General features: G+C 38.7%; 2 protein-coding genes across 3 annotated transcripts in view; one reads left to right on the top strand and one right to left on the bottom strand.

Annotated features, from left to right (window-relative positions):
- The first annotated feature begins 2,439 nt into the window (after positions 1 to 2,439).
- Positions 2,440 to 14,624, top strand: ARG1 (arginase 1). Its single transcript, XM_007456542.1, has 8 exons — positions 2,440 to 2,708; positions 7,011 to 7,083; positions 9,688 to 9,862; positions 11,702 to 11,861; positions 13,091 to 13,185; positions 13,521 to 13,625; positions 13,855 to 13,991; positions 14,237 to 14,624. The coding sequence occupies exons 1-8, from the start codon at positions 2,652 to 2,654 to the stop codon at positions 14,401 to 14,403; spliced, it is 969 nt and encodes a 322-aa protein (XP_007456604.1). The 5' UTR covers positions 2,440 to 2,651; the 3' UTR covers positions 14,404 to 14,624.
- A 1,332-nt stretch (positions 14,625 to 15,956) lies between these two features.
- The window catches only part of MED23 (mediator complex subunit 23), a 42,426-nt gene continuing 31,520 nt past the window's right edge, over positions 15,957 to 26,862 (bottom strand). For both annotated transcript variants that reach the window (XM_007456541.1, XM_007456540.1), the window contains 11 exons: positions 26,529 to 26,734; positions 26,260 to 26,440; positions 25,151 to 25,321; positions 24,497 to 24,713; positions 22,236 to 22,472; positions 21,090 to 21,255; positions 20,458 to 20,530; positions 19,430 to 19,644; positions 18,650 to 18,770; positions 17,770 to 17,901; positions 15,957 to 16,124 (listed from right to left, as the gene is read on the bottom strand). In XM_007456541.1, the coding sequence (XP_007456603.1) occupies positions 15,957 to 16,124; positions 17,770 to 17,901; positions 18,650 to 18,770; positions 19,430 to 19,644; positions 20,458 to 20,530; positions 21,090 to 21,255; positions 22,236 to 22,472; positions 24,497 to 24,713; positions 25,151 to 25,321; positions 26,260 to 26,440; positions 26,529 to 26,734 (1,887 nt within the window). The remainder of the gene's footprint in view (positions 16,125 to 17,769; positions 17,902 to 18,649; positions 18,771 to 19,429; positions 19,645 to 20,457; positions 20,531 to 21,089; positions 21,256 to 22,235; positions 22,473 to 24,496; positions 24,714 to 25,150; positions 25,322 to 26,259; positions 26,441 to 26,528; positions 26,735 to 26,862) is intronic.

The raw sequence follows: 26,862 nt of genomic DNA, 5'->3' as shown, positions 1-26,862 counted from the left end.
GATAAGAGGCTTGTATTACTAGGAGAAGGGCTTTAAAAACTTAATATGTACACTCTAAAATAAATGAAAGGATTGAGCTGGAAAAACTGGAGCTCTGATAGGATGATATAGGTAAGATGCCCTCTGTCTTCTTCCTTTTGAAGTCCTGAGATGACAGCTTTGGAGATCAAAGGATGATTTATGTTCACAACAAAAAGGAAACAGTAATCACTAGAAGTCAGCATGGGTTTACCAAGAAGAGAGTGTCTCTCAGGGTCAATTCATCACCTTTGACAGGGAAGTCAGACTGGTAAGTGACAAAATGTAGCAGGCAAAGTGTAACAAGAATTTATTGACGTACCTGCAGTTTTCCTTATGATATCCTTACAGCCAAGATAGAGTGGTTAAGCTGGGAATTGAGGGAACAGCTGTACCTATGGATCCATGACTAATGAATGGAACTATGGCAATCTGGGCTGAGGTTTCCATCGGAATGCCAAGGAGCTCTTTCATAGGTGCTGCCCTGTTCAGTATTTTTATCAGTGAATTGGAAAGTCAAGCATTACCAGATTTGTCTTTGATGGGCTAGATGACTCCATCTACACCTGAATGTGTGCACTTGGTTCTGGATAGAATCACATAGTTAAGGAGGCCATAGGGGAGCCAGAAGATGTTTTGAAGGGAATGACCAAGTTGATGACCTGAAGGAAAGTAGCCATCATGTAATATAAAAAACTGGTGAGGTATTTGGGGATATACAGGCTAAACAATAGAGAATGCAAGAAATACATGAAGCCGAGGGATAGTGTGTTTTACTTGGATTGAAGGGTTGTAATCACCGGGTCAAGTAATAGGAAGGCAACCTCAGCTTGATATAGAAGGAACTTTCAGATGTTAGAGTAAAAATAATACACCCACAATGAAACCTGAAAGATATCAAATCTCTATGGACTCATCTACAAATTTAGTAAAAATCCTAGCAGGATTTTTTTTAAGGAACCCATCAACTTATTCTGAATATGTAGATGAACAGAGGCTCATAAATAGCTAAATCAGTTTTGAAAAAGAGCAAAATGTTACTATTAACCGAAGAATGGTAAGATATACCGTAAAGCCAGGATAATCAGAGTGTGGACCTGGTACAGCCACAGGTAAATAAGCCAATGGATCAGAAGAAAGAGCCCATGTGTCTAGGGGAACTTGGTACATGAGGGAAATAACACTTGAATCCATGAGGCAAAATGGAAGGATGGCTCAGTGGGTGTTGTTGAGGAAACTGATGGACTCTCCAAGGGAAAATAGAGTTGGAAAACTTACACAATGTACAAAGATGGGTATAGATGGATTAAAGAACTAAGTGTGAAGCATAAACTCTAAAGCAAATAGGAGAAAATACAGAAATATATATTTGTGATTTTGGAGTAGAAAGGACTTAATGAAACTTCCAAAGTGAAAAGCATAAGGAAAAAATTATTCAACTGTCCATTTCAAAAAATAAGAATCTTGAGTGATGACATATAAAGTTAATCAGGTTACTGACAGATTAGAAAAAAGTTATTTGCAATGTGAAACCATAAGAGGTTATACTTAGCTATACAAAATACCCCAAGTAAATATCTAGGATATATTGGGTTGGCCAAAAAGTTCATTTGGCTTTTTCTATAAGATCTTACACACTGGTCTGACAGGCACACATAGCTGACACTTCATCTGCGTTTAGAATGTAAAGTCCAGTGGTTAGGTGGATCCAGAATGCCTACGACTGTGTCATGGCTCTTCCTCTTTGTGACATTTGGCAACCCCTCTGAACTTTAGTTGCTTCATCAGTAAAATAGCACAAATAATGAGACTGGTCATAAAATTCACATAAGGATTAAATGAGATAATATAAAACAGAACAGCATCTGGCACATGATAAAAACTCAGTCGTGGCTGTTTTTGCATCTCTGTTTCATTTTGACATTATGAGTCCAATAACTGTTACTTTCCCGCATATCGTATTTCAAAATTAGTATGGTAACGCTTCTGGGTTATTAATCAGGCAATTAGTTTTTTCTTTAATTAATAATCAGAAAAGGAAGTCATATGCCTTCCCTGAGACTGTGCTCTGGTGGTGTATGAGGTGTGCCTCGTGGATTAACTATTAATCCCAGAGTGAAAACTGAATTCAGCGTTGTAGAGCTGGAAAGGATGTGGGAGACCATCTTGCTAGTCCCAGCCCTTTCGACACAGAAGGATGCAGAGAGCTGGAAGAGGTAAGTGCCATGCCCTGAGTTTGCACCGCAAGAACCATAGCACTTCTTCTGTGGTTTTGATTAATTAATTATGACTACAAAATATAATTACGATTAGGAAATCCAAGTGGTGATTAGGAAAGATTAATGTCACCAGCTGGCTTTGTCAAATGGGTGTGAACTGTCTACATGAATAATCTCACTTAATTAGAGACCTAGACCCAGAGGACTCATAGTTATTCCAAGTATGAACTTGCTGGACTTCCACTTGACTGTTGCTTTATTTCAGTAGGTGGAGCCACTCTCCCTCATTAGAATAAAGTAAACAGATATAACTCAATTATAAATAGAAAAAAATATGTGCTCTCTGTCACTGAGAGTTGCACAGAGTGACGACTGGCTCGAGACCCTGGGTGCAGCGGTGAGCAGTGCTGGAGCATGAGTTCCAAGCCAAAATCCATAGGGATCATCGGAGCTCCTTTCTCAAAGGGCCAGGTGAGTAAAAACCCTGGCTTTGCATAACCGGAATTTATGAGAAAGTTTCGAACTTCAAAATTAGTAAGGTGTTAATGTCTAGTTAGTTAAATTCCCTGATACAACCTGACCTGAAATCTATATTTTAAAGTCCTCTCACCATTTTGCATCATTGTATAATTATGGTCACAAATCCATTTATTCTTATGGCTCCTAATCTCAGCCACAGCTAATTTTGTCTAAATCTGCTGAATTTTTCCTCATATTTTTTTTAAGAGAAAATATTTTTATTTGAATGGAAATAGACTATTTCTGCATTGTAACTACTCATTTAGATTTCTGTGTTCTCGTTGCTTTTGGTGTTACTGTTTATATGTAGAAGGAGATAGAATTTTAAGAAAACACATTTGTTTAGTTATGTAATTAACGCCTAGAAAAATTTCATAGACGGGCAGCAACCTTTAGAATTTAAAAATGTGGACAACCTAAACATTATTGATTTATCAACTTTGTGAGTGATTTATATTATTTTAGGGTTTTCATGATTCTATAAAAGTACTGATTTCATGGACTAGGTAGAGTCCCTTGTGCACCTCTCTTTGAGGGAGGAAAAAAGAAAAACAAAAAAGGAAACCCACCTGCAAGTTGACCACATTGAAAGGACTAATGAATTTATCAAACTCCCAGATTCCAAAACATGCCAGCAACATGTAAATGTAGTCTTTTTTTTTTTTTGCCCAGGCACACTCATTCTGATAAATCTAATGAGATTACAGATATCTTCGACTCCCGTAAGCATCTGTGCTAAAAGAGGGGGGATGGGGAAATACAAAAACAAAAGCAAACAGAATAGAGTGTGAATTGACACCTTCCCAGGCTGATTTTTTTGTGGTTGTGGTTGTTTTAAATGGGGTTTCTCAGGTTTCTTAGAACTTTCTCTTTGCCCGTCTGAGCAATGTATGTATTCTCTTAGTTTTGAACTCTTGCTTTGCAATCTGGCTTTTTTATTACAAAACAAATTGGGACAGGTCAGAGGTTAGAGATGCAAACTGCATTTGGACTGTCAGTCAATACTGCTTCACTTTCCCTGGAAACCTTTCAAAGGTCTCTCCTGAAACACAGGGACATTTTGCCGACAAAGAAGTGTTTCTTTTAATGCTGGGGGTAATTGCAAAATCCACAATGCGCTCACCTATTCTTGGGACAGGTTCTAACAAAGATAGCGCTGAAATAACTGATAAAAAAAAAGAAGGAAGGAAAGAAGAGAGGAGGGAGGAAGGAAGGAAGGAAGGGAGGAAACAGCTTGAATATGCTCTGACCCCTGGACCTCAGCAGAAGGCCAAATGCTGATAGTAAGAGCCACTCCAGGGGATAATATTTTGAAATATAGCCAGATGCATTTTCCATTCTCCATAATTCTTCCTTCCTGACTTCTACAGCTCTTCCTTGTTAAAACATGGCCCGGGGCTTCTCTGGTGGCGCCAGTGGTTGAGAGTCCGCCTGCCGATGCAGGGGACACGGGTTCGTGCCCCGGTCTGGGAAGATCCCACATGCCGCGGAGCGGCTGGGCCCGTGAGCCATGGCCGCTGAGCCTGCGCGTCCGGAGCCTGTGCTCCGCAATGGGAGAGGCCACTACAGTGAGAGGCCCGCGAACCGCAAAAACAACAACAACAGCAACAAAAAAACATGGCCCCATGAGAATGAAGCTTATTGTCTCGTGATAGTAAGGACTCAGAGAGAGATATTTTTCTACACTAAGCCATAGCATAGAAGGGAAAAAAATGGCCAACATATAAATTTCTGTCCTCACTTAAAGGAGGTAAAGTTGGATAAATAGGCAAAAGAGAGGATTAAAGGGCTAGAAGGTTGAATCTGACAAAGGACTCCATTCCCTTGCAGGGCAGTGGTTAAGGGGAGGAGGTGGTGGCAAAGAATGAAGTAGGTATTATATTGATTTTACTGTTGAGTTAACTAAGGCTCAGAGAGATTTGAGAATTTGCTCAAGGTCACACAGCTTTGACTGTGTAATTCCAGACAGGACTGTCTGATACCAGAGCCTGTGCTCCTGACCTGCACTGGTGCATCTTTAGATCTACAGTGGATCTTAGAGTTGTGGTCAGTTAGGGAATGGAGCCCAGCTTCAAAGTCAGTAGAGCTAACAAAGAACAACAAGAAAAGACCAATCATTAGAAGCAGTTTGAATCAGCCAAAAAAAAAGAGCTAAAAAGTGTCACTCTGAAATTGATCGACTGTGATATTGTAATAAATATACAGCTGGGCCTCCATATCTGCAGGTTCTGTATCTGGAATATCTTTATGTCATTTTATGTAAGGGACTTGAGCATCCGTGCAGGGGGCAGGGGGTAGGGGGAGTAGGGGTGGGGGGATTGGGAGGTGGTGGGGTAGGGTGGGTGTCCTGGAGCCAGTCCTCTTCAGATACTGAGGGAGGACTTTCATATCAACTAAGGGGTGTATAAGATTTGTTGTGGTTGTTTTTTTTTTATAATTCTTAAAGTTCAGAATGGTGTTATTTTTAAAATTTTTATTGAAATATAGTTGATTTACAATGTTGTGTTAGTTTTGAGTGTACAGCAAAGTGATTCAGTTTTATATATGAACGTAAATTTTAAATTCTTTTCCATTATAGGTTATTAAAAGATGTTGAGTATAGTTTCCTGTGCTATACAGTAGATGCTTGTTGGTTATCTATTTTATATATAGTAGTGTGTATATTTTAATCCTGAACTCCTGATTTATCCCCTCCTCCGTCTCCCCTTTGGTAATCATAAATTTGTTTTGTATGTCTGTGAGTCTATTTCTGTTTTGTAAATAAGTTCATTTGTAAGGGGTGTATGAGATTTGTTCTAAAGTTTGAAAGGGAGGGGGAAAAAGGGCAGGGAGTTTTCTCAAACTGACAAATTTTGAGCATCTACTAAGTGTCAGCTCCGTACCACAAAATACAGTGCTGGAAGTGTAGAAAAAATTGGACTGAAATCTAATAATGGAGAAAAGACAAAAACAAACACAAAACCAAGGCAAAATTTGAGCCAAGCAGCACACTGTTGGACTTTAAAGAAGGAGAAATTGTATCTACTTGAGAGGGGGTGGGAGTCATACAAAAAAGGGAGTGGAGTGAAGGAGCAAATGTGTCCAGCTGAGCGTGGGGCGTCCCTGGCTGCCAGGGACAGGAATTTGACATGGAGGATTTGCCTGGCAGCCAGGGCAAGTCATCCGGTAATTTGAGTTGGGAAGAAATATCTACTTAGTTTGGTGCCACAGCCCAATCCTGGGGATAGATCCACCTGTCTTTTGGCACACCTTCTCCCCTGAGAACACAAAGTAACCTCCTGTATTGAAAAGGCTTGTTGGAAATCAGAATCAGAGAGACACATGCAAGAACCGATTCTTTTGATGGCTAATCTGCCAGGAGGCTGGAGAAGACTTACAGCCAGGAAGAAGCGTGTTAGCTTCCCTGATGTAAAATGAGCAAAGGTAGAATTGTGCCAACTGTGCTTAAGCAGGTCAAAATACCTGAAATGCCGGGTTAGTTTTGTGGTTTCGGCTCCCGGGTGATGGTTTTCCCTGCTGCCTGCTTTCTCCCCAAGAGCCCTAACTTACCACCGTGAGGACCTGCAAGTAGGTCTTTCTCATGCCACGCTCTTTTTTTTTTTTTTCCCTTATGTTTTTACTCAAGCTGTTCCCCTGGTTTGCAAAGTTTCTCTATCACCCTATCTATTTTCCTGAACACCTACTCACGTTGCAGGACTCAGCAGAAATATCAGCCTACTCCACGCAGACTTCTCTGACACACTCTGCTCCTGGCAGAGTTAGGATCATCCTGTTTTTGTGGTTATGAACCTTCTATCTGCATTGAAGCAAGTCTCTAAGTGCTGTAATTGGGATCAAATATCCAAATCCCCTATTAGCTTGTTAGTTACTCAAAGACAGAAGCCCTCTCCTTTTAATCACTGTATCTCCATCTCTCAGAGCGCTTTTGTACAAAATATGTGTTCACTGTGCTGGTAACGCCGTGTGATGGAGAAGAGGAGATGCAAGTTTTGGAATCTAAAGAATGCGGGTGTGAACTAAGGCTCTCCCACTTGTTAGGAAAGTTACGTAACCTTTCTGATTCTGGATCTTCGTATTTGACATAGGGGTAATTCAATCTACCTTGCCGTGATGATTAAATGAGATAATGTAAATTCCTGACTCTGTAGGTATTCAAAAATTGATACTCTTCAATTGATTAATGAAAAGGGTTCCTATTGTGGGCATCAGATGGTCATGATAATGTCTGAATTACTCTATTTTTTAATTGTTCAGCCACGAGGAGGGGTGGAAGAAGGCCCTACAGTATTGAGGAAGGCTGGTCTGCTTGAGAAACTTAAAGAATTAGGTAATTTTAAAACATTGATTACTTTTTATTGAAGTATAGTTAATGTACAATATTATACGTTACATATATGTACAATATAATGCTTCACATTTTTAAAGGTTATGCTCCATTTACAGTTATTATAAAATGTTGGCTTCTATTTCCTGTGTTGTACAATATATCCTTGTAGCTTATTTTGTACCTAATAGTTCATACCTCTTAGTCCCTTACCCCTATATTGCCCCTACCCTCTGGTAACCACTAGTTTGAGCAAGCTAATTTTTAACTTGAAAGATCAGCCTGATTTTCTTCTCACTCTGAAGGAAGGACCAGGGTCCTGCTAAAAGAGGGTGTGTCTGGAGTGACATTTATACCGCAGAATTGCAGCATTGGCTATAACCTTAGAAGTACAGCCTATAAAAAAAAAGCAGCGATGGGGGGCATGCTCAGTAAATACTGTTGGATGAATATCCCCACTCAGATATTTTGTCTTTCCAGCCAGACTCTTGTATAAGAGAATGTGTGTGTGCAAGAACTGGGGGTGGGTGGTAGGGGAGTCAGGGGAATTGAAAATGAAAAGCCAGCGGCAGCAGGAAGTACACTACTAGCAAGAGGACCCCTATTTGTGAAAGGAAAGAAAATAAAACAGTAATATAATAACAATAATAGTACCTAGTGTTTGCATGGCGTGTATGTGTACACGTATACATATACATATATATATGCGAGCATGCAAATGCAAAGTGATATAATTTTTAAAGTATGGGCTAAAGTAAACGTCATCTTTATATTTAAAACTCTGATGAAGTGTTGGGGAGGATATGGAGCAACTGGAACCCTCGTGTATTTCTGGTGGGAATGCATAATGATACAGCCACTTTGGAAAGCACTTTGACAGTTTTTTTTAAATTTGCGGTACGCGGGCCTCTCACTGCTGTGGCCTCTCCCGTTGCGGAGCACAGGCTCCGAACGCGCAGGCGCAGCGGCCATGGCTCACGGGCCCAGCCGCTCTGCGGCATGTGGGATCTTCCCAGACCACCGGGGCACGAACCCGTGTCCCCTGCGTCCTCAGGCGGACTCTCAACCACTGCGCCACCAGGGAAGCCCTGACAGTTTCTTAAATAAACATACATTTACCTCTTGACCCAGCAAATCTTCTAGATATTTACCCAAGAGAAGTGAAAACATATACTATAAACACTACTACCTGAATGTTTGTAGCAGTATTATTTATAAAAGCCAAGAAATGGAAACGGAATGCCTATTAACCGGTGAATGGATAAACAAAAAGTGGTACATCCATACTATGGGATAGTACTCAACAATAAAAAGGAAGAGGCTGCTGACATAGGCAAGAACATGGATGAATGAATGGCAAAGACATCATGCTGAGTGAAAGAAGCCAGACACAAAAGACTACCAACTGTATGATCTGTATGACATTTTAGAAAAGACGAAAGCATAGCAAGACAAAGATCAGTAGTTGCCTGAGGGTGGGGCAGGGATTGACCATAAAGGGGCACGAGGGAATTTAGGGGGTGATGAAAATATTCTAAATGTTGATTATGGTGATGGTTGCAAGACTGTAGATATTTCTAACACTGGTTGACCTGTACATTTAAAGTGAGTGAATTTTAGTGAATAACAATTATACCTCATAAAGCAAAAAAAAAAAAAAAAAAAGACCCCAAGAGAGAACAGAAGGCTTGGGGAAATGGACTAGACTAGTCCCTCCGTTAACAAGCATAATTTGGTCATATTTTATATCAGGTTGAATCTCTTGAAGGTGTTAGTGAATCTTGGATACACATGGACATTTAATGACTACAGCGTACAATGACTGGTTAGTTCAGAACACTGTACTTAGATCACATGAAGCTCTGTAAATTGAAGCCTAAACAGGGCCTTTTAGGGAGTGACCTAGGTCCTTAGAAACTTTGGGCTAGCTGCAATTTCTTTATTAAAGAAGTATAATAATAGAGCTTTTATTTCCTGACCTCACAAAAGCTTTAAGGCTCGTTGCTAATCATACGTTCTTATTTAATTCAGACAGTCCCACTATAAGGCAGGTACGATGGACAGAGCAGGGAGCTGAGCTGCTTCAGCTGGTGACAGATTGGACTGAAACCACGGGCTGTTAATATAGTGTAAGAAAATTTAGAAAATATTGGTGTATTTTCTTCTGGGCATAAATATATATGTATACATATTCTTTTAAAAACAACTTCTTCATTACGTATACAAAACATGCTTATTGTAGTAAAGTGACAGCACATAAACAGAGACAGAGACCAAGACAGTGATGCCACCCATTAAGCCCAAACCAGCTTATCACCGTTACACTTTCGTGTCTAGCCTAACTGGCTCGATTCAAGAAGTATTGATATTTGCAGAGAACCCAGTATACAGCAGGCACGGGTGTACAGCAAACGTGGGATGATGCTGTCAGGCAACAGTGGACAAGGTTTTTACCTTCACAAGTTTCTACAGCCATTCCAATACGATTTTTTTTTTTTTTTTTTTTTTTGCAAATACACCTATTTGGTAAAATTGGAATCATCCTACAGGCTGTTTTGTAATCTCTTTTTTAACTTAGTAACCTGAAACTTTTAATTTTAATTATAGAGTGTGATGTGAAAGATTATGGGGCCCTGACCTTTGCTGATGTCCCTAATGACAGTCCCTTTCAAATCGTGAAGAATCCAAGGTCTGTGGGAAAAGCAAGTGAACAGCTGGCTGATGTGGTGGCAGAAATCAAGAGGAACGGAAGGACCAGCCTTGTACTGGGCGGAGACCACAGGTCTTTTTTAATGGTTATCTCTATGGAAGTCTGGCACAAATACTGTAAAGCAAGTATCACCAAAACCATGAGAAGAGAGAAAATAAGGAAGGGAGAGCATTGATCGATATTTTATACCAAATTTTCTGTCTTTTTTCTTTTAATTTTATTGGTTACTACTTTATTTTGGAAACATAAATTTAGCTCTGTTTGAAGGCTTGCATTATCTTTATAACAGCAGAAAATACATATGAACGGATTTAGGCAAAATATTCAGGCTTACATTTCTAAATAAATGAGCACTGAGGAAATTTATAGTCAGTTTACTGTACTTGATTACTGATAATAGAAACAACTCATTTAGGTCAACAACTAAAGCATGCGTTTTCCCATTGTAAAAGTTAATAATTGTAAAAATTTTGAAATACACACACATATATAAAAGGGAAAAAACAATGGCAGTTGTAATTCTCTAACAACCGTTTCTACTGGAATTTTGAAAATCTGGCATACTTCCTTCCTGCCATAATTTTTTCCTTGTGTATGATTTTAACAATTGTGTATTATCCTGTTTTGTTCTTAATCTACACTACAAATTTCCTTATGTTACTTCATGATATATACAAGCATAATTGTTTATTGTTGCTTAATTTTTCATCAAGGTATGATATCACTATATATATCCATATTTTCAGATATTCAGATTATTTTCAAATTTTCACCATTATAAATAATGTGGCAAAGATAATTTTTGCGTGCAAGTCTTTCCATGTTTACTCTCAAGGTCCCACGATATGTTATCAGAAGAAGTATAATTAGATGAAAAGTACAAACATTACAATAGCTCTTGATGCAAGAGTCAGTTACTTCATCCCCCCTCCGTTTTCTCCCCTAAAGCCAAAGAGTTACCAGGGCTTCTGTGACAAAACTGCCATTGAGAAACTGGAGCTCACTTTCTTTTTTAAGTGGAAAAATTTGTAAGTGGAAATTTTAAGAGTGGCAAATGGCCAAAGAGGAAAAGACAAACGTCAAGCTGAATCATCAGTACCTGAACATGGAGAAACGACTGCTTCCACTTTGAGAATCTGAACGTTCACGATTCTCTGGAGGATTCCTGAACATTCACAAGTGGGAGAATGCAAGCACTGCATGGCAAATCCTGATCTTTTAACTTTTGTGTAAGATATTACTTAGCATTTTCATTCCGGCAAGTTTTCTGGAGCTTGGAATGTTTGAGATGAACTTTGAGGGTTCTGGATCTGGCTAAGAGCGGGTCCTTAAATACATAGCAGGAGACTAGAAAGTTCCAGCAGAGGATCTGAGTGAGTGAGCTCCCAGGATACACTGGCTGAAGTGGATGTAAGGACTTCCAAGTGATGCTCCCCAATTGTAAAAGAATTGGATTTTAAGAAAAATGGAGGGACTCTGTCATAATTCACTTGGGAGAATTAGTATTTACCAAGAGAGATAAGAGTACAGAAAACGAGCCTGATTTAACCCTGAGAGTTGAGTGGTGTCTCATGCTAACAAATTTCTTGTGTGGCTACTGTCTTTTCACACAGTTAATTTTTAGTTAAACTATAATTTGCAATTTTATTAGAAGGTGGTTTTGAAAAAAATTACAAATTTATTAGTAATGCCATTGAAGTAAATAAATATAACTTGTTAGTATATATTAAGTATAAGCTATACTTTCTCTATTGTTATCATTGTTTAACTGGCATCTCCGGTTTAAAACCTCTCACAAGTATTAGCCACTTTGACTTAAAGGAAAATCAGGTGAGGATGTTGCATTTATGATATGATGTACGTAATGATACTGCAAACCTGATGTCCATACAAACTTCTTTTCCTCTCAAGTTTGGCAATTGGCAGCATCTCTGGCCATGCCAGGGTCCACCCAGATCTCTGTGTCATTTGGGTGGATGCTCACACCGACATCAACACTCCACTGACAACCACAACTGGGAACTTACATGGACAACCTGTATCTTTCCTCCTGAAGGAACTAAAGGGAAAGGTAAACAGCTGGTTGGTATTTCGTTACAAAAGAATTATCTTTAGCAGAAGTTCAGGAGGCGGAAGGGAAGTAAGAACCCCTGTGCCATCTTCTTGATTAATTTCTCAACCCTTTTTCTGGGCAGCCAATAAGCAATGGGTGGGTGGATAGAGGTGGTGAGGCTCTGTACCTCTACCTTACTTGATAGTTTGCAAACTGACTTCATATGTAGCTTCCCTTTTGATTCTTAAACTACCCTTTTTAGTAGGTGGGGCAGAGAGGAATCCTCTATAAACAAGTTAACAGAGGTTCAGAGGTTAACAGACGTACCAAATGTGCAGCAAGGACCAGAACTGGTCTCCTGGCACCTCCTCCTTCTACCACAAACCCCATAGCCTCTCATTCTTACCAAGTGTCCCCTCCACATCATAGGGCCTTTTCAAACGTGGAGTTTTAAAATGAGGATTATGGTGGTTTATTATTTACCACCTTTACGATGAGAAATATATATCTAAACCACAAGAGGAACAACTACCTCCTCCTTGGAAACTTCCTTTCTAAAAGACGTTAAGATGAAATTCCAGAATAAGATTTAACATTGTAGTTCATAATTTTATTGATATGCTGTAGCACACCAATAAAACAATTTTTATTGATTCAGCTGCAGCAAATTGGCCGTTGTGATGATACTTGGGGGGCAAAACCTCCTTAATGTTAAATGTCGGCAGCAATGTTTTCCGAACAGATGACCAAAGTGATAGGCTTGCAAAATGCGTAGCCAGCTCATGGGAACAGCCAAGCATGGCTCCAGGACATCTGAAGATACGGTCAAACCAGAGGTCTGATCGAAAATTTCCCTTATCCACTCTCAACCACCCTCTGGATTAAGTCTTTACTGAGAAAGAGAAGAAAAGAAGGAAGCTATGAAAGTAATGGAAGCACACTGATTTCTTTACAGAAGAGTTCCAGGAAAGCAGGGCAGAGTGGAAATGGGGTGTGGGGCAGGTAAACGCTGACAAGTGATTCAGGTTAGGTGTGGGCCACAGGGTGAAGCTGGGTGAGGCCTAAGCAAACAAGGGTAGCACAGGCGGGCAGGCACTTCATTCTTAATTTTGTATTATATTTTAATGATTTCCCTGAGATTTATGTTCTAAACAAGATACACGCAATCTAACAAGTGTCCTTAACTTTCAATGTAAGATTTGCTCAAGAGAAGCATATATAACCCAATGGAACCATTGCAATTCTAGGTTCCCGATGTCCCAGGATTCTCCTGGGTGACTCCCTGCCTATCTGCCAAAGATATTGTGTATATTGGCCTGAGAGACGTGGACCCTGGGGAACAGTAAGTTTATTCCTTGATGTGACTTATCTTCCCTTTTGTCCTTCCTCTTGCTAGGCGTGCTGGTCAAGCCGATGAGAAAAAATTATTTTCAGCACCAAGTCTATATATCTATATCTACACATATTTATATGTATACACGTACATGCATATATGTGTACGTGTTCAGGTGATTTTTACGTTCTTGCTATTTAGAAATATATTGATATATACATACAGTTCACCAAACTTAAATATTTTTTTAAATCTCACCACACTGATCTTTTCTTTAAAAGGAAACAAGAGGGCATAGGGTCAGCCTCCTTATAAATTGTAGATTAATATATCCTCTTTCATAGCTACATTTTGAAAATTCTGGGAATTAAATACTTTTCAATGACTGAAGTGGATAAACTGGGAATTGGCAAGGTGATGGAAGAAGCATTCAGCTATCTACTCGGAAGGTATGATACTTTGTGTGTGTGTATGTGTGTTTGTATGTGTGTAACATAAATATTATGAAAAGGACTTGCTACTGACACTGGTCAATGTAAGTTATTAATAAAGCAAGTAAGTACAATCATGGAACTTCACTGGGTTGTTACTTTTTATAAAGCAAAGTAAGAACTGTATTTTTCTACGAAATATTAAACCACCAACTTTAAACTGAATTCCTTTCCCACCTCTTAAAAGAAAGAAAAGGCCAATTCATTTGAGCTTTGACGTTGATGGACTGGACCCGTCTTTCACACCAGCTACTGGCACACCAGTCCAGGGAGGTCTGTCTTACAGAGAAGGTCTCTACATCACAGAAGAAATTTACAAAACAGGTATGTAAAAATCTGAGTGAATAAAGAAGGAAGTGTACACCCGGCCAATATATACTGATACCTCCCACATCTGAAGATCGAGCCCCAACGGACACTTCCTAAATGTCCATTGCATGATGCAATGACTGAAATGTTTTCAGTTATTACACCTCTTTCTATTCCCAGATAACATTTCAAGTCGGTCTGTGCTAAGTTAAAAATGTCAACTATTTAATAAGTTACATTATTTCCATTTGTTGTTGTAGGGCTACTGTCAGGATTAGATATAATGGAAGTGAATCCATCTCTGGGGAAGACACCAGAAGAAGTAACTCGGACAGTGAACACAGCAGTAGCAATAACCTTGGCTTGCTTTGGAGTTGCTCGGGAGGGTAACCATAAGCCTACTGATTACCTTAACCCACCTAAGTAAACATGGAAACGTCATATAAAAATCTCACAGTTAATGACATAATTAGCAAATCGACTAGTTTAAACTTCTAGTTATCCTCCCAAAGGTTTGGTCTTTCAGAAAAATGTTTTGCCTTGGTGAAAGTTAGTGCAATTAGTATAAACTGTATCAGTTCCCTCTTGGTATGAAATTCAAGATATGGAAATGCTAACTTTTGTGAAATTAAAAAGCTTATATTCCCATTTTGGCAAAAGCCTTATCGTTAGAGAAATACACATTCATTTCCAAATAAAAATATGCTGGCATTAAAAATAAACACCTATATCAGCCCCCGCACATAGAGCGGAACTCTTGATTTCAGGAGATAAAGCTACCCAACCTGAAAAGGGACCATATTTCCATGTTGTTCAAAGCTGTAATCCCTAGAAACTTTTCTTTTCTCTTTATCTCTGTAAGATTCTGTCACTGCTACACAGGTTTCTAAATACATGTAAAACACACACACACACACACACACACAGGTGAAAGTGTCAACCTGGAAAAGCAACTGATTTATTTTTAAAAACAGAGATTAAAGAATCACCACTTAAGGATGATTTTATTAAGTTTATGCATTTCTAGCTATGTTATTTTCTTTTTTTTTTAAAGAAGATGTTGGGGGTAGGAGTTTAGTAATTTATTTATTTATTTTTGCTGTGTTGGGTCTTCGTTTCTGTGCGAGGGCTTTCTCTAGTTGTGGCAAGCGGTGGCCACTCTTCATCACGGTGCGCGGGCCTCTCACTATTGCGGCCTCTCTTGTTGCGGAGCACGGGCTCCAGATGCGCAGGCTGAGTAGTTGTAGCTCACGGGCCTAGCTGCTCCGCGGCATGTGGGATCCTCCCAGACCAGGGCTCGAACCCGTGTCCCCTGCATTAGCAGGCAGATTCTCAACCACTGCGCCACTGGGGAAGCCCTAGCTATGTTATTTTTTTACATGACTTCCAACTCATTTCACATAGTAAGTTCAAGTCCATGGCAAAGGCAAAAACTTGCCAATCTACACTAGAAATATTAGCCCATTTACTTGGAAATCTGTGATAAAAAATTTAAGCCATTTTTAAAAAGAATATGAACCTATTTGCTCCAGTAATACAATGAAATCTAGAGTCCTTTACTTGACAAAAATCTCTTACACCAAAAGAGATTTATGTATAAAAGGATTTGTAATAACTATTTTACATGTGTGGTGCCTTTAAAACAGTGTATTTGAAGACTGAATAAGTCATTAATACTAAAAAATAAAAACAATGGCCAAGATAGGAAAGATTGAGAGTGCCTAGTACAAGTCATTTAATCAGATATGTCCCCATTCCTAGGTAGCTCTAGTACATTGTTGTGGATATGAACAACGTGTAGCTTACTTTATCTCTCAGAGACAAAAACATAGGGAGATGGGAGCTGGAAGTCAACAGATTCACCATTTGAATCAGAATAAAACAATCTGAACATCACTGCCTCTACTCCACCACTATGTAGCGCGATCATGTTCAGATTTAATAGATTCAAGTCCATTTTCACCACAGCACACCCTGACTTCACTGAGTCCCTGGTAGAGACACTGGCACCTGATTAGACTGAGGTGCTGGAGACCCACTATTGATGGCTTGTGGAGGCACTGCAGCCGGTTCCATCTTGCTAATGTGAGTGATGAATCGAAGACGAAGTTTTAAAGCTGGTTTTAAATTACATATAATCTTCTCTACCTAAAAAATGAAAACACATTAAAAAGTATTTTAACCAGAGAACTTCAATTTCCAACCTTTAAAGAAGCAATTTACACATATCCTGAGACAATAAACTAGGGAGTGGAACAGGTGGATGAGATGTTATTCGGCATGTTTTGTGTTTTAACAAAAGCAGATTAAAACTCCTTCTCTCTTACATGAGAAAAAACATGTGTTGTCCCTCACACACACATTATATATATATGTATATATGTGTATGTGCGTCTATCTACGTATGCATACACTTACAAAAACATACTCATTTACCTAGCTAGCCAGTCGTCCCACTGACGACAGCTAGTAGAGTTTACACTGGGAATTCTACATACCCACCAAGGGGATCATCCTTTTAAGATACCATCTTCACGTAAGGTATCACGTAAGGGAAGCACAAAGCACGATTATATGTCGAAGTTCTTTGAATAACTTACGTTCATAACATTTATCTATAAAGCTAACTTTTTGGTTTTGATTTACACTTGGAATTCAAACTAAATAATATTAGATCTACTCTTACTTAAAAACTTTAAAGAAATAAATACATCAAGCAGTTCCATAGCTTTCTTAGCTTTACTCAAATGTTTCTGGATCTTACTAGGAAAGATCAGCCCACTAATAATTCTTCCTTTTTGTATTCCCCTTGTGTCAAAGTTTCTTAGGCCCAAATATAGGGAATATGCTAACGAGAACATTTCTGAATTGGTTCCCACTTGACAATCCTGCTGAGGCATGAAGGAGGCGACGCCCTCCCCACCCCATGTCGCCAGGTCCAAGGAACGAATCCCCCAGACTAGGAGTCATATGTTTACGTCTATCAATTTATGTTCCTCTCCCATTTTAGAGAGAAATAACATTGAAGTATGGAGGGGAGGTCACTTAATTCCACCAATCTGCCCTCTCTCCACCCTTCTAAAACAGCTGAGATTCTGGTTCCCACAGACAGGAAACTCAGTTATGATTTGAGGAGGACCCTTCCACTTTGAGACAGCTCTCCCAGGGAATGGCTCTTTATATGTTGAGTTACAACGTGCCTCCCTTTAACTTCACCGGTTTGTATACCTTTTAAAGTGACACAGAACAAATTTAATACCTATTCCAAATGGCAACGCCCAAATAGTAAGAATACAATTAATTCCCCAGGACTTAAAGAATTCAAGTTAAGCACCCCCAGTTCCTTCAAATACCCTTCATTAGTTACTCTCCTGACCCTCCCGGTTTTAGTCTTCTTGTCATGCTGCGATTTGTCTCACATCCTCACTGTGTACCCTAATCACTGCGGGGAAAACTAGGCCCTGCTTCACTTATAACACAAGGCCTCTCTGATCTTTTCAGTAGCCATACCGTACTGTTTCTTCCTAATGAGTTTACTGTTAATAAACCCCCAGGTCTTTTTCAGATGTTTTGCTGCAAATATCAAGGGGAGAAGTGTGAGAAATTATAATAGGTATTTACTTTAACACTATGTCCAGAGTAATATGCCACGTAGCCTAAAAAGGTCTATTAACCTTGTCCCCTTAAAAGAAAAATATTAACCAAAAAACCGCACTCACCCAAACAAAAAAGTCTGTCCGCCATATATTTAAGTTTTCTAAACTAAATGTCATTAAGAAATAAAGTGACTCACTTGCTCTTTCACACTGTCACCAGTAAACATGTACTTCATATGATACAGGAAGTCACAGATGGGATCCATGTAGTTTAAGTGGGTGCTACACTGGTCTACGTTCAGCAACATGTCATAAAATGCAACACCAATCTATTTAACAAATAATATAAAATTATTTAAATGGTAAGAAAATGGTTCAGTAATTCAGCTTGATGCAGCCAGACTCCATTACAAGACTAGCACAGAGGATAACATGTTTGTTGAGGAATTGTCACTATCAGACACACCTCTGTGCACATGGGTGATATGATACTGCCTGCATTTATAATGCAATCCAGAGTGCTACAAACTGCCTCCTAATAGAGCCTAAATGCAATTTCTCTTTCTAATAGTATTCTCTTAAACTTAATAGCTAGACAATCCCTTTTCTAGAAACGACCTCTCAATTTCTGGGATATCTGCAATCTCAGGGAGCCTTTATACTGGACCTTCTTAGTTCCATTTGGTGGCTCATACTTTAAGGGTCTACTCCTGGCTCATTTTCTTTTATCTATACACTCGTTATAGGTGACTGACTTCAACCATTCCCATCATTTTAATGAATTCCTCTGTACTACAGAGAATGTTCTCAAATGCACTTCTCCATCCTTAACTTTCTTCTCAACCTTGATGACAGGTATTTTCCCCTGCATCTCCAGTTCAACACATCACACATCAAACTCGTTATAGACATACTAAGTTATGGGGACACTAAGGCCTCAAAAACTGCTCTTAGATCCCACTAAAATGATTTTCCTACTAATGGTAATGATATGCAGTTTGAAAAACACTGGGGAAGAAATCTTAATATATCTTTTAGAACTTAATCTTATCACGGAAAACCCAGATTTTATTCTACCTCTATCATACATCGAGTTCTCTCTTGCTGAAATCTTTGTAAAAATGGTCCCACGAGATGGTACACATAAAGCAACTGGAACTCAGTCTTCACTATAGGAAGAAGTATTTCAGTGAGAAACCTAAAATTTAAAAATAAAAATTTATTGTTACTTGAAATCAGCTGAATTGTTTGAACTTTGTTAATACAGCCGACCCGAGTATTTGCAAAATTTGTCATCTTTTTAAAAAAGTTTCCTTTAATTTTGGTAACATTTTAAATTAGTCTCACATCTCTCACTGGCTCTTATTTTCATTTGATTATTGAAATAAATTACTTCAGATTTAGAAGTCATTCCTAATAGTAAAATTACTGAATGACAGAATGTGAATTATTTGAAATAAAAAGAGAATAACCAACCTAATATAAAGGCCATTCTCAAGAAATGTGAATCTAACTAATACCAATTATACAGTCAAAAAAAAATCAGAAGATAGCCTAATATTAGTTATGCAGTTCAAAAGCCAACTTTTGGGATATATTCTGGAAAAAGAATGCATTTGACTAAGCATCCCCAAAATGGTAATGGAAAACAAGATACCAGATTGTTACTTGTACATACAAATTAATTTCATTCAAACAATTCTGAAATAAAGGAGGCTTCCTGATACCTAGAATCTACTTAAGACTTTTACTTCTAAGTTGTTCTATTGAATGAGATATATACCTCATGCATAAATGAGATTAAAAAACAAAAACAAAATGATAAATCAAATGTCTTTAAGAAATCATAATACCTACTTGGGAATGAGAGAAAGTTGCCCGATGCTAGAATGGTGCCACACCGCATGTGCCAGAGCTAACGTGTAGCTGCAGCTCATCTCAGAGTAGGACTGATGACAAGCAGTGAAATCAAAGAGGCGGAAAGGATAGCCGACCCACTCTGTCTCAGACGTCAGGCTGGGACTGCTGATAACACTCACAATTCGATCATGAAGGACAATCCAATACGGCTCCTTTAAAACCAGGAGAAAGCCTTGTGAAAAACAGCATTTATCCAGTATTCCACCCCATATCCAGTATTCTACTCCAAAGCTTAAAATAATAGCACTTTCTCATGTCCAGTTCATTTAATATCTGATATTTACTACATGGTAAATTGACTTTGCCTATGTTTATTATACAGATAACACTGGTACACATTTATAATTCATAACTGTGTGTGTGTGTGTGTGTGTGTGTGTGTGTATATTTTGGAGAAGTGTAAGGAAAAAGTGATTCATAAAGGTGCATAAAAAACAAGTGTGGAAAGCTCAGGTTTAGACAATATTACTGACATTCAAAGATGTCAGACAACTGTGTGGTGCTGACTAGACACGTGTGGTGGTCACAGAAGGGAGACTTCACATGGGCGGAGGAGTCATGGAAGACTTCACTGAAGCAGCAAGCCCTAAGCCAGCAGAGAATGAGTAAGCTTTAGAGAAGGTGACAGAAGGAATAAGGGTTCTGATATATTCTCTTACATGGCAGAAGTACCTGAAACATGTCTCAACAAGCATTATTTGCAGGAGCAAAGGCTCTAGATACATAACATGTTACGGGGTTGAAAGCAGATCAGATTCTAATGGGAAAACTAAGGTTGGATAGGTAAGGTGGGACCAGAGATGCAGGGACCCTTAAGTCAGGTAGCTTTATTTAGGTCTGAGGCAAAACGCAAACAAAATAGTCACTATAGATTTCTGAAGCAATAACAACATGAAAGCTTAAAAAATATGAAACATTTCATTAATTGCATGACGAGCTTATACAAATCACAATGATTAACTCACTGGTAGGGCAGTGATGATCAATCCAATTGCATTCATCCATGCTGTAATGTTCTCTCTTGGCACTAAAGGCTGACTATTAGTGGGGAAAAAAGAATAAAAGAGTGAAATTATAAAAGTGACAATGGATCTTATTTTGAGAACACATACCATTTGGGGGGTGACAACTGACCTATTTCAATAAAACTACAATGGATTTTTAGTGAGTAAAAATATAGACAAAAGCTAAATAAGGCTTTTCTTCTTTTTCTGGTTGTCTCCTTTAACAATGGTTGCTGAGCTAAAAGACTATTTCACTTATGTGTACTTCTTCTCCAATCATCATCCCCTACTTTACGCTGGTCTTTAAGAGGGGAGTCTTGAAAGACTACCTTTAGCGAGAAGTTAACATTATTCCTAAATTAAATGTCAAACAGCTAATAAAGAGTAGAAGTGGGAACAAACCCAGGTCTTCTGACCCTGTTCAGGGCTCATTCCATTTCATCTATATTACAAAGACAAGATCTGGACCCAAACGACAGTCACTATTCAACAAGCATTGGCCTTGGGACAACAGGTTTGTCAAACAGCTCCAAATAGAATACCGTTCTCTACAAATAAACAATGAATCTTATTGCAGGAAACAGGATACACACCTTTTCAGGACAACATTTAGAAGAGCATTTCCAACATCTTGGCCTGAAACAGCCAAGGCCATGAGCTCCACACAAGTAACATGCAGTGCGTGGGCAGCGGGGTTGGGAAACTCATTGAATCTCCAGTCACAGTTCGGGAATGGACCAGGAGATTTGCCAGCCATTGGTGCAGATGATTAAAGCAATAACTATTTGATTATTTTGAGATTAAAGGCTCACATTTGTATAATGCTTTACAGTTTTCAAATGTTTCACATGTAAACATCTCATTCGATTACCAATTCATCTGATTATGAGGCCTCAAGAAGTGATTTACTGGAGAGCTTAAGAGGCAAACAATACAAACCAAATACAAATAAACTTGACATGACCGAAGTGTACTGATAGCAACCATGTGGTCAACCACAGGTATAAACGATTGGTCTTATATAAGTGAGCTCTTATAACTGTGACATGATAGCTATAGATGTAACCAAGGTATCTGTAGGCTTTATCAACCTATTTTCTTTCAATAGTTATAGGAAAGTTAATAAGAACATTACTTTCTCATGAGTAATTCTTTTACTTCAGGAAATAATTCCTTGCATACGAAAAGAAATCATGCCCATTTATGTAAAATTGCTCTGTCTAGTAAATAGTGGCATGATGTATAGACATATTAAGCACAGTGTGCTAATAATTTAAAACAACATAAAAGTGAAGAAATAAAAATACCAATATAGAATCTCTTTCACTAAAAAAAAAAAAAATAATAAGGTTTTATTGTTATCTATTAATGTTTTAAAAAACATTCAGGGATTTATTTAAAGCAACAAAATTCTATGTTCTCCAGTGGCAAACAGATGTATGTTCTATAACACATAGCACATTTATTTAGGAATAGGATTTTTTTTCTTTAAAACAGATCTCTTCTCTAAGGTCTTTTTTTAAATATAAATTTTAATGGAGTAAATTTCTGCCTATCTGGCATAATGCTGCAAATTTAAGATTTCAAAACCTTCAAAACATTTCAAATAAAATGATCTTAAAAAACTGAAATCTTAGAATATATCAAAATCTTGGAATATTTAAAGACAATATATGTTCGCACAAATCAACATATAATTATTTCTGAAGAGTCTGGAAAAATCACAGTAAAAAGGATATTATCTACTAGTCTGCCAATCAATTTGCAATAGTAGGAGTCATCTGGGACCCAGGGATTGTCTTCTCGTGCATTCATAGCGCATTTAAGGTAAGTGTCACTTAGACACCAGCCCTGCGGTCGATTATCCTTGAGCGACCCAATGATTGCATGGACAAGTTTTCGTTTGAGACTTTCGCGATTTCTCAGGTGCATTTCATAATAGTGCAGAGTGTTATACAAATAGGTCACTGGACGATCTGCCAAGAAGAAAACAGATCATTACAATGTTACCTGGTTACTGACAACTGTGAAAAACTAATCCTCTATTTTCAAGATTACCAAAAAACAGCTCAGAAGGTTACAAAACTATTTCACATGTTGGGCAATTGCATACAATGAATATTTTTATTCTAGGACAACGCAGAAGGCTTCTAACAATATACACAGCTTATACTGAAGGATATTCATCACATTCTGACAGCAATGTCAGTCCTGGAAATTTATCCTGCAAAAATGACTTATGTGTAAGCAATGTTGCTGCAGCCCTGTTTATACTGGCAAAAGATTAGAACAGTATAAATGGTGAAAAACAGGGGACTGGTTAGGTCAATTATGGCATGTATGAAGCAGCTTTGTATGTACTGATACAACATAATCAACCCTAATACATTATAAAGGTTAAAAAAAATAAGGTGTAGAACAATGTGTATATTACATAATATCTGTGAAAAAAAAATAAACTACCAACTCCAGAGTATTTAAGGTAGAATACACAAGAGACTGGTAATAGTGATTGCCAATGGGAAGGGGAACCAGGTGGCCCTGGGGAAGAATAGAGAGATGATTAACTCCCATAATACCTTTTGAATTTTGTTCTACGTACATGTAGTTTCTTTTCCAAAAATATATTCCTTAAAACTGTCCTTAATTCTATTGTAAATCATTGATTAAAGGGAAAGAAACTGCCTAGCTGGAGGATAGGCATGGGACTAACTACTTTTCACTGCATCATGTGCATACATTACCCAATAAAGAAGAAAAGCGTTTTTTTTTTTTTGCGGTACACGGGCCTCTCACCGCTGTGGCCTCTCCCGTTGCGGAGCGCAGGCTCTGGACGCGCAGGCTCACCGGCCATGGCTCTCGGGCCCAGCCGCTCCGCGGCATGTGGGATCCTCCCAGACCGGGGCACGAACCCATGTCCCCTGCATTGGCAGGTGGACTCTCAACCACTGCGCCACCAGGGAAGCCCCAAGAAAAGCATTTTTAAAGGAATGCTCCCTTGAACTTCATACCTACTCTGCAGTGCTAAAACGCAATTCAGACTTCTGCTTTGAAGGGAGACATCTCAGATCAAGGACTAAGAAAAAGTATCTGCCCACCAGGTAAATACGCCCTGTCCCCACAGTGGCTGCTCCAGGGCTTCTGTGCTCTGTCACTGACCTCACCACGCTCCAGTTACCAGGCTCAAAACTTTAGAGTTGTCCTCGATTTATTTCTTTTGATATTTTCCCCATAACGGGTCAATCAAGCCCAATTCCTACTTCCTTGACTATCTGCCCTTTCTTTCTCATTTTCAATGCCACCATACTTGTTTAGATGCTAATCATACAACGTCTTGACATAAGTCTTTGAAATGGCTTCCTCCTTCCAAGACATGCTGCGGCTAGAACTGGATTCACCTTTCTAAAAGAATGCTTTCCATACCATAACTTTACTCAATAACTTCTAGTTAACTCTTGATTATCTGCAGGTTATAAAATACTAACTTCTCAGCCTGGCATTTACGGTGATCTACCACCAGGTACAATTTAGCCTATTGTTTTCAAAATGCCTTGTTTTTGAACACCTCCATGATTTTTCCGAAGGATTCTTTCTGCTTATCATGCTCTCTTCTCCTTTCTCTTTATACAAATCACATACATCATAGTTCAATCACTCTCCATCCAAGAAGCCTGCCAAGATCTGTTTAGCTCATAGTAACATTAGTCTGTTCTGAACTCATACTTCCCTTCTATACTGATTTGGCAATTAATCACACAATATATAAAATAAGGGATCTCTAGTATATTACTTTTTTTTTAGGCTATGATTTAACTATTGATATTTTTATGTTTTCTATTTTATACTTCATGACATCATCACATAGCACTGCCCCTTCAAAACACTTTTATTAAAAATTATTAAAATAAAACCTTTAGAACTACTATTACACAAATGGTCACGCACAGCTTAATTTTGTCTATAGAGCTATTAGAAGGAATTAAAATTTGAAAAAGCTCACCATGAAATTTATATAAGCCTCCCAGGTGATCCAGTAGAGTCTCCAATGACTTGGATACTGGGAGCAACTCTAAAAATCTGTGGATTACTATATCAAATACTGGAAGGAAACGGAGACACACATTTCCAAAATAGATGGGCAGATACGGAGACTGGATCGGCACAGGAGGATCGACCTGCTCTGCCAGGCCCTCAAAATAGAGCTTCTCCGGGTATTTCTGTGGAAGTGAGGAAATGGTAAATGTTTACGGGATCTTTTGTAATTTTCTTAAAAAAGGAGCTAAATAAACCTGTCATTTTTCGAAGAGCATGAAACTGTTTGTTCCTGCAATGCAACGAAATCCAGAGTCCTTTACTCACCAAAAATCTCTATTATCCCAAAGATATACCAAAAGAGATTTACATACAAAAGGATTGGTAACAACTCTTTTCATTTTGTATTGTAAGTACCCATGTCTACTAAAACTGTAGTTTCAATTTCTTCTTAACATTAGAGATACTCTAGAACCTTGAGAAAGTCTAGGGAGCTAATTCACTTCTATACAGACCAGAGAGAAAAGAGCAGAGCTGCAGAGAAAACAGCCAAGTCAATTAGCCAAATACCTAAAGTTTGGCCTTAAAAGGGATTAACTGAAGCACTAATTTTAATTAGTACCTTGTGATAATTCATGTGCTTGGTGTGCCAGTCATTCTGCAGCCAGTGTTCTGGGGAATTTTCCTTCACAAAGTCACTTACTCGATTTCTAAAATCATTTGGTTTGAGCAACAGCAACTGAATTATGAAATAACAAACCTGGGCTTCATTCCCTTCATGACTACGCATGGCCTTTGGAGAAGAACAGAAAAATCACATGAAAATGCCCAACCTGTGCAAAAGCGTGGCGCTAAAGAGTCTAAGTTTGAAAACACTACAACTCACGATTATTAGAATTTCATTATGTGTCCAGTCTACCCCAAAACAACTGTTCAGCATTCCTCAAACATATCTGACCCTTTCTTACCTATTTTTGGCTCTCACCTAGAATGTCCATCTTTATTTTTGGAAATTTACCTACCTTTTAAGATCCACCACCTAGGTAGATGTAATCTCTCACTGTTGCCTGGCAATGTTTTCCCTACACCTCTAACTTATCCTTTTATTTTACTGATTTATAGACTTACCTTATTTCCCTTACTAGACTATAACCATCTTTATATCTATGCTCTACAGCTAAGAGGTAAATGTTAACCACTTAAGCTCCCTAAATATCGGCACTATGGTATTAAAAAAAATGTAGCATTGTCCAGCCCGGTTCAGTGATTCCTGAAATAGACATCAGAATCAGGAGAAAAAACTGCTTGGGGAATACTGGGTGGCTATAAGAAACACTCAGTTATGACTATGGCTACCAAGGTGTACAGAAATGGTTTTAAGTAGTGAGAAAAGATTCAGCGACTTTTTACTGCTTCCTGCCTCTAGTAGGAGCCTTTGAGAATCAACTCAGGGCATTACAAGGCCAGGACCACATCTGTCTTACGTACTTCTATACCTTCTGTGCATACAACACAGTAGGTATTCAATACATGCTCACTGAATGAGTGAAGAAACTGGGGAATCTCTAGTTCCTTAGGGAACTGACAGCAATACTTGTTTTATAGTATAAATGTATTAAATCCTTAGAAACAACTTAGAACAGGTGAGCACAAGATCCATTAGCCATACACATCGATCCAAAAGAGAATGGGGCTGCTTGGAAATCTGTTCTTAAGTAAATGTATTCTTACCAGGCAGAGAATCAATCTGTCCAATGTAACAATGTTGTACTTCCACACCATGTCATTAAGAATTTCAATGCATTTGTTGAGTTGCTGACCCCCAGCTGACGTAGAGAACTCATACACCAGGAAATCTGCAAATGTTCTCACATGGACTACCAAGGCCCTAGCTCCAATTCTCTCTAACACTCTGGAAAGCAGAGAGTAAAACATAAATTGCATTGCTGTGGGGTACGGTGGGTTGCCAAATGCAACGCAGAGCTAGGTTTCTGGCTTACCTGTAGCCAATCTGGTTAATATGGTCCGTCTCCAGGAGCATTTTCCAGAGGAGACAAAGGAAGAGGGGAGGAGAGCGCTGTGCGGAGAAGTGGGCAATGATGTCGCTTTCATTCGTCATCGACTTCCACTTCCTATACTCCTCCTCCACGTTCTTTTTCAGATTAAAACGGCTTTCCTGAGGTACATTATTTTGTTTAAAGAATGCCTACAAGGAAGAACAGAAGTTTAGTTCAATGGTTGTAGTAAAAAGGGCTATGGGGCTTCCCTGGTGGCGCAGCGCTTGAGAGTCCGCCTGCCGATGCAGGAGACGCGGGTTCGTGCCCCGTTTCGGGA

The sequence above is a fragment of the Lipotes vexillifer genome, unplaced genomic scaffold (assembly GCF_000442215.2).
Source record: "Lipotes vexillifer unplaced genomic scaffold, Lipotes_vexillifer_v1.1 scaffold438, whole genome shotgun sequence".
NCBI classification, from domain to species: domain Eukaryota; kingdom Metazoa; phylum Chordata; class Mammalia; order Artiodactyla; family Lipotidae; genus Lipotes; species Lipotes vexillifer.
This window is presented reverse-complemented; position numbering and strand designations above follow the sequence as displayed.

Excerpts from the sequence above, each read along its gene's own strand:
- ARG1 (XM_007456542.1), top strand. The coding sequence starts at position 2,652 with ATGAGTTCCAAGCCAAAATCCATAGGGATCATCGGAGCTCCTTTCTCA. Across the intron at positions 11,862-13,090 it reads TGAAGGAACTAAAGGGAAAG|GTTCCCGATGTCCCAGGATT; the intron begins GTAAACAGCTGG and ends TTGCAATTCTAG. Across the intron at positions 13,992-14,236 it reads AGAAGAAATTTACAAAACAG|GGCTACTGTCAGGATTAGAT; the intron begins GTATGTAAAAAT and ends TTGTTGTTGTAG.